This window comes from Bos javanicus, chromosome 29, assembly GCF_032452875.1.
Source record: "Bos javanicus breed banteng chromosome 29, ARS-OSU_banteng_1.0, whole genome shotgun sequence".
Lineage (NCBI taxonomy): Eukaryota > Metazoa > Chordata > Mammalia > Artiodactyla > Bovidae > Bos > Bos javanicus.
Genome location: NC_083896.1, coordinates 27,121,581 through 27,129,266, shown reverse-complemented (window position 1 = coordinate 27,129,266; position 7,686 = coordinate 27,121,581). Strand labels below are relative to the sequence as shown.

The 7,686-nt window shown below is 41.4% G+C and overlaps 1 protein-coding gene across 1 annotated transcript; it reads left to right on the top strand.

Moving 5' to 3' along the window:
• Positions 1-5,765: 5,765 nt before the first annotated feature.
• Positions 5,766-6,954, top strand: LOC133241783 (olfactory receptor 10N1-like). Its single transcript, XM_061407706.1, has one exon. It carries the CDS (start codon positions 5,856-5,858, stop codon positions 6,882-6,884), a length of 1,029 nt encoding a protein of 342 aa, XP_061263690.1. The 5' UTR covers positions 5,766-5,855; the 3' UTR covers positions 6,885-6,954.
• The last annotated feature ends 732 nt before the right edge of the window (positions 6,955-7,686 follow it).

Here is a 7,686-nt window from a genome sequence, read left to right as displayed (position 1 = left end):
AGGACTGGAAAAGGTTTGTTTTCATTCCAATCCCAAAGAAAGGCAATGCCAAAGAATGCTCAAACTACCACACAATTGCACTCATCTCACAGGTTAGTAAAGTAATGCTTAAAATTCTCCAAGCCAGGCTTCAGCAATATGTGAACCATGAACTTCCTGATGTTCAAGCTGGTTTTAGAAAGGCAGAAGAACCACAGATCAAATTGCCAACATCTGCTGGATCATGGAAAAAGCAATAGAGATCCAGAAAAACATCTATTTCTGCTTTATTGACTGTGCCAAAGCCTTTGACTGTGTGGATCACAATAAACTGTGGAAAATTCTGAAAGAGATGGGAATACCAGACCACCTGATCTGCCTCTTGAGAAATTTGTATGCAGGTCAGGAAGCAACAGTTAGAACGGGACATGGAACAACAGACTGGTTCCAAATAGTAAAAGGAGTACATCAAGGCTGTATATTGTCACCCTGTTTATTTAACTTATATGCAGAGTACATCATGCCAAAATCACTGCAGATGGTGACTGCAGCCATGAAATTAAAAGACACTTACTCCTTGGAAGGAAAGTTATGACCTACCTAGATAGCATATTCAAAAGCAGAGACATTACTTTGCCAACAAAGGTTCGTCTAGTCAAGGCTGTGGTTTTTCCAGTGGTCATGTATGGATGTGAGAGTTGGACTGTGAAGAAGGCTGAGTGCCGAAGAATTGATGCTTTTGAACTGTGGTGTTGGAGAAGACTCTTGAGAGTCCCTTGGACTACAAGGAGATCCAACCAGTCCATTCTAAAGGAGATCAGCCCTGGAATGTCTTTAGAAGGAATGATGCTAAAGCTGAAACTCCAGTACTTTGGCCACCTCATGCAAAGAGTTGACTCATTGGAAAAGACTCTGATGCTGGGAGGGATTGGGGGCAGGAGGAGAAGGGGACAACAGAGGATGAGGTGGCTGGATGGCATCACTGACTCGATGGACGTGAGTCTGAGTGAACTCCTGGAGTTGGTGATGGACAGGGAGGCCTGGCGTGCTGCGATTCACGGGGTCGCAAAGAGTCAGACACAACTGAGCGACTGATCTGATCTGATTGCTTTTCCACTATTTAAAATGAGGCTCATTTGTTATGGACATGTACACACTGCTCTATTTAAAATAGAGTAGAAGTCTTCTTTTTATTTATTTATTTTATATTGGATTATAACTGATTAACAATGTTGTGATAGTTTCAGGTGAACAGTGAAGGAATTCAGCCATACATATACACATGGGGGTGGTGGTGGATGATTTGGGAGAATGGCATTAAAATATGTATAATATCATATAAGAAATGAATCGCCAGTTCAGGTTCGATGCAGGATACAGGAAGCTTGGGGCTGGTGCACTGGGATGACCCAGAGGGATGGAATGGGGAGGGAGGTGGGAGGGGGGTTCAGGATGGGGAACACGTGTACACCCTTGCCGGATGCATGTTGATGTATGCCAAAACCAATACAATATTGTAAAGTAAAATAATAATAATAAAAGAAGCCTCCTTATCTGGCTCTCACATATCCTGCAATTTTTTAGTTTGCTAGTTCTCTTTTTTCTTATAACTTCATCTACTCTTGAACCCACTCAAATTAGTGTTAAATTGTTGAATACCTCAGTTTGCTGTGGGCAGAGAAGTGAAGTGAAGTGTAGTGGCTCAGTCGTGTTCTACTCTTTGCGACCCCATGCCAGGCAAGAATACTGGAGTGGGCTGCCATTTCTTTCTCCAGGGCATCTTCCCAACCCAGGGATCAAACCTGGGTCTCCTGCATTGCAGACAGACACTTTGCCGTTTGAGCCACCAGAGATAGAGAAGAGTCTGAGAAATGCAACCTTAGGTAGGCTTCAGGGGGTCTGCCTGGAATTATCATTTGTGTCCTTACTCCTTACCAGACAGGTGTAATTCAATTGCTTTACATGTTATATCTCGTTTATCTACAAAAAAATGCTGAGATCACTTTACAGAACGTGAAACAAGGCTTAGGGATATTGGGTAGATTTCTGTAAATTACAGCTTGTGCATAGAATTAGGATTCCATCTCAAATCTTCATGCAGCTCTACTCAATATAGCAGTTTTGCCAAAATTTTGAAAATAAACATGACCTTCTACATACACACACCAAAACATCTTACCTCAGCTTTTTTTCCTTTCAATATCTCTGACATATGAGTGTTAGTCACTCAGTCATTTCTGACTCTTCAATCCCATGGACTGTAGCATGCTAGTCTCGTCTGTCCATGGAATTCTCCAGGCAAGAATACTGGAGTGGGTTGCCATTCTCTTCTCCAGATGTATGAGAGTATTCTCATATTATTTCTTATTCCTACCTTCAAACCCTGCAAACACCCCTCCTGTTTTTATCCCTTCTTTTTCTTCTACAAGTAAACTTACAAGTAAAAAATTAAACTTCTATAAGTTACTCCGTGTCTTTTCTACTTTTTATTTATTTATCCTTCCTAGCCCTAACTCTAAACACACTTTTATAGACCAAGGTTAATTCAGTGGTGTTTATTTCCTAGTCAAAAACATGTTTATCTTTCTTTATTTATACAGCCTGTACAGGTTTTTCAAGTAGGTCATCATGCTCCAAAGTATTAAAGATAATCAAAGATAAATAGAATGGTAGAATTATTAACATTTTTACAACATTTTTTTAAATAATTTGGGGTATTTATAGATTGAGGGCAGGAAGGGGACGGCAGAGGATGAGAGGGTTGGATTGCATCACTGACTCAATGGACATGAGTTTGGGTAAACTCCGGGAGTTAGTGATGGACAGAGAGGCCTGGCATGCTGCAGGTTCATGGTGTCACAAAAAGTAGGACACGACTGAGCAACTGATAGATTTATTTGGCTGAGCTGGGTCTTCATGGCTGCTCTAGCTTTTCTCTCATCGTGGTTAGCAGGGGCTACTCTCTAATTGCAGTGGTCAGGCTTCTCAAGATGGTGGCTTCTCTTGTTGCAGAGCATGAGCTCTAGGGAATGTGGGCTTGAGTAGCTGTGGTGCACAGGCTCAGTGGTTGTGACCCCGGGGCTCAAGAGCACTGAGTCAGTAGCTGTGGTGCACAGGCTTGGTTGCCTCACACCACGTGGAATCATTGGACCAGGGATCCAACCTTGTGTCTCCTGCATTGGCAGGCAGAGTCTTTACCACTGAGCTAGCAGGGAAGCCTTAGAATTATCAACTTTTACATCTTTTTTAGGGGCTTCCCTGGTGGCTCAGAGGGTAAAGCATCTGCCTGCAATGGGGGAGACCTGGGTTCGATCCCTGGAGCGGGAAGTTCCCCTGGAGAAGGCAATGGCAACCCACTCCAGTATTCTTGCCTGGAGAATCCCATGGACGGAGAGGCCTGGTAGGCTACAGTCCACAGGGTCACAAAGAGTCGGACATGACTGAGCAACTTCACTTCACTTCACTTGACCAGGGAAGTCCTAGAATTATCAACTTTTACATCTTTTTAGCATTAGTTAGATGTGCAACAAAAATAATGTTTACTTTTTAAATAGAAATTCTAGATGCACTTGGAATAATGTAACTACGTCAGTGGTCTTTAAACCCTGAAATCTGATGATCAGAAACTTTAGGGCCAAAAGTTCTAAAGAGAACAAATTCCAGTTCCTTTGGAGTAAACTCCATGATTTGGGGCAAATAAAGTTCTTAGATCCTAACTTTCCTTATCTGTAGAAAACTTCATGAGAGTTTTAAAAGGTTTAAATAAGACTGTCTAGTACTCTTTTCCTTTCAGATAAACTCTTAAGTGTTTTGAGCAGAGGGGCTATAATTAACCACTCTGCCCTCCTTAAACTTTCTGACTCTTGGAAAATAATTAATGCCCTGCCTGATATGATTGGGACTCAGTATTTGTGCAAATAAATGGATCCATGTATACATAAATAAGCAAGTTAATGAATGTTTTCAATAATGACTTTGAAATCTATCCCCCCAAATACTTATTGAGTATTCTAGGCATTTAGACGTTTGAACAGATATCAAGTACTAAAACACACACACTTCAAGTTATAGCTAAAAGTTCTTTTGACTTATCAGCATGTTTCCTACCACTTCTCTCCTAACAACAGGCCTTTATCTCCCCTATACTTTTGAGAACTTTCAATCTCTATCCCATTGCATCCTGTACCCTGGCTACAGAGCCGGGCAGGTGATTCAGCCAAGGAAATCAGATTTGAATCTGGAACTGAGGCTCCCAGAAGCAATGGGCAGCTGAGGCTGAATCACCTGATGGCAGGGCCCTGAGGATGTGCCACAAGTTCTTACTGCTGAGGAGCTGCCCTAGTTCCTAGCCTTCCATAAGCCTAGTTTTTAATCAATTTCATTAATTTTCTGAGCTGACCCAGTTACTAGTCCTTGTAATAAATCAATCTTATTGACACAAAGAGTAAAATAATTATTTGATTAAAAAAACACATACACATGAAAAAACAGTAAATATATAATGTACCTATAAATATGTGATATATGTGCCAAATGGGGTCGCAAAGAGTCAGACATGACTGAGCGACTGAACTGAACTGAACTGAACTGAATATCATTCCACTGAAGTATATTTTACAAAAATTATCATAAAAAGATTTCCTGTTTAATCAGTTTCCTCCTCTCTCTTTCTCTTTCTGTCCATTGCTGAGGGCTAATTATATTAATTGTTCCCTTGTTTAATAAGGTCCCTGACTTGTGGGATTAGTACCCAAAGGAAGATCAAGGTTACTAAAGCTTGTTTGGGAATCATTGCAGTTCCTATAGTCAGAGAAGAAATTACTATAAGAGAGAAAAACACACTGAGATTTTTGACATTCTATTTGAAAATAATCAGAAAAGAGCACTCTGGGAGGTCTACCAGCAGACTGCAAAAGCTGATGGGAATTCAGCAGGACAGGACTGCTTCCTTCTCCTGCAGAAGGAGAAAAAAGCAACAATCAACTCAATAGCACCAGTTATGTTGCCTCGTAAGTGCCCAAATTTTATCCTTAATTTAAAAAAGCAATAATTTGACTCTCACCCTCTCCTTCTCAGTGCAATCACCAACATAAAAGTAAAGTAAAAATAAAAATAGAGCTAGAGCTAGTTAGGGTCTTAGAATTGAAGTGTTGATCTATGATTTGAAGACCTCACTGTGTTGAAAAAGTTAAAACAAGTTGAAAAAGATATGAGAAATATTTAAAAGATGAAAATTGGAAAGGAGCCTCTACTATGCCTACCTCTGGGCTGTCTGCTGTCATAAAGTTTTTGCTTAGCTGCTCTGTCATGTCTGACTCTTTGTGACCCCACGGACTGTAGCCCTCTAGGCTCCTCTGTCCTTGGGATTCCCAGGCAAGAATACAAGAGTGGGTTGTCATTTCCTTCTTCAGGGGATCTTCTCAATCCAGGGATCGAACTCACTTCTCCTGCATTGCAGGCAGATTCTACACCACTGAGTCACTGGGGAAGCACTTACTAGACCCTCAATATTCTTGGCAGGATTTCTTATTCTTATTTTCAACATCATCTTTATATTTAAACAGAGGTGGTGGTTGTTGTTGTTTAGTTGCTAAGTCGTGTCAGACTCTTTTGCTGTCCCATGGACTGCAGCATTCTTGGCTCCTCTGTCTTTTACTAACTCCCAGAGTTTGCTCAAATCCAAGCCTATTGAGTTGGTCATGCTATCTAACCATCTCATACTTTGCCCACCCTCTTATCCTTTTGCCTTCAATCTTTCCCAGCATCAGGGTCTTTTCCAAGGAGTCAGCTCTTCATTCAGGTGCCAAAGAATTGGACCTTCAGATTAGCAACAGTCCTCCCAATGAATATTCAGGGTTGATTTCCTTTAGGAGTGAATGGTGATGAATGTATCAGCATTGCGTCTGTCACAGTCAGCCTCCACATTCATGCTTCCCTGTCTTTTGTCTCCCCTAGACCTTCCTCCCAGGAACATGAGGAACCACACAGAGCTGAATGAGTTCATCCTACTGGGAATGCCTCAGACACAGGGACTGGAGACTGTGCTCCTTGGCATCTTCTTGTTCATTTACCCCTTGACCCTGCTGGGCAATTTGCTCATCCTTCTAGCAATTGTCTCCTCCTCAACTCTTCACACTCCCATGTACTTCTTCTTGGGACTCCTCTCAATTTTGGACATGCTGTTCCCCTCTGTCACCTGTCCCAAGATGCTATTCTATCTCTCTGGCCAGAGCCGAGCCATATCTTATAAGGGATGTGCTGTTCAGCTCTTCTTTTATCATTTCCTGGGTTCTACAGAAGGCTGCCTCTATTCTGTGATGGCTTATGATCGTTTTGTTGCCATCTGTCACCCACTGAGATATATGCTCATCATGAGACCTGGAGTCTGTGTTGGTTTGGTCTTGGCAGCCTGGTTGCTAAGTTATCTTCATGCCACCGTCTTGATAGCCTTTGTCTTTCAGCTACCCTACTGTGGCCCCAATCGGGTGGACCACTTCTTCTGTGACATTCCTGCTGTCTTACCCCTGGCTTGTGCTGATAGCTCCCTGGCCCGGAGAGTGAGTTCCACTAATGTTGGCTTTCTGGTTTTAATGTTTTGGTTGTGTGTTTGTGTCTCCTACACACGCATTGGGATTGCCATTTTGAGGATCCGTTCGGCAGAGGGCAGGCAGAAAGCTTTCTCTACCTGCAGTGCCCACCTCACTGCCATTCTCTGTGCCTTTGGACCTGTAATCATTGTCTATCTGCAGCCCACACCCAATCCCTTGCTAGGTGCCACAGTGCAAATATTAAATAATACTGTCTCACCCATGCTGAACTCTTTAATCTATTCCTTAAGGAACAAGGAAGTGAAAAGATCCCTAAAAATGGTTTTCTACAATGTGGTATTTACTGCTCTGAAATAAATTGTGAATTTTGTAAAAGATTTTAGAAACTTCTTGTCTTTTAACATCATTCTCTATTTCTTTTTCTTTTTAAATCAATTTTTATTGGAATATACTTTCTTTACAATGTGTTAGTTTCTTCTGCACTGTAAAGTGAATCAGCCATACCCAACCATATATCCCATATTTCCCTTCTTTTTATTTCCTTCCCATTTATGTCACAACAGAGCATTGAGTAGAGTTCCCTGCGCTACCCAGGAGATTATCATTAGTTATCTATCATATATAGTATCAATAGGGTATATATGTCAGTCCCAATCTCCTAATTCATACCCCCGCTTTCAGGCTCAATATCCATACTTCTATTCTCTACCCAATAGCAATACTTCTATTCTCTTCTATTCTCTGTGTCTCTATTTCTGTTTTGCAAATAAGGTTGTCTATTTCTTCTTTTTTGTTTTTATTTGTTTACCTTTTATTTTGTATTACTAACTGGAGCATCAGTTCAGTTCAGTTCACTCACTCAGTCGTGTCCAACTCTACAACCCCATGAATTGCAGCATGCCAGGCCTCCCTGTCCATCACCAACTCCTGGAGTTCACTCAAACTCATGTCCATCGAGTTGGTGATGTCATCCAGCCAATAGCCAGTTAGAAATGGTGTGACAGTTTCAGGCGAACAGCAAAGGGACTCAGCCATGCATATACATGTATCATTCTCTTCTAAACTTCCCTTCCTTTTAAATGAATAAATAGATAATAGAAAATGCTTCCTCTAAAGCATTAGATTTTGTTTACCTAATAAGACTTTCTATCATTGTGTG

What these genes read in the sequence shown, in the direction of transcription:
- LOC133241783 (XM_061407706.1), top strand. Translation starts at nt 5,856, where the DNA reads ATGGTGATGAATGTATCAGCATTGCGTCTGTCACAGTCAGCCTCCACA.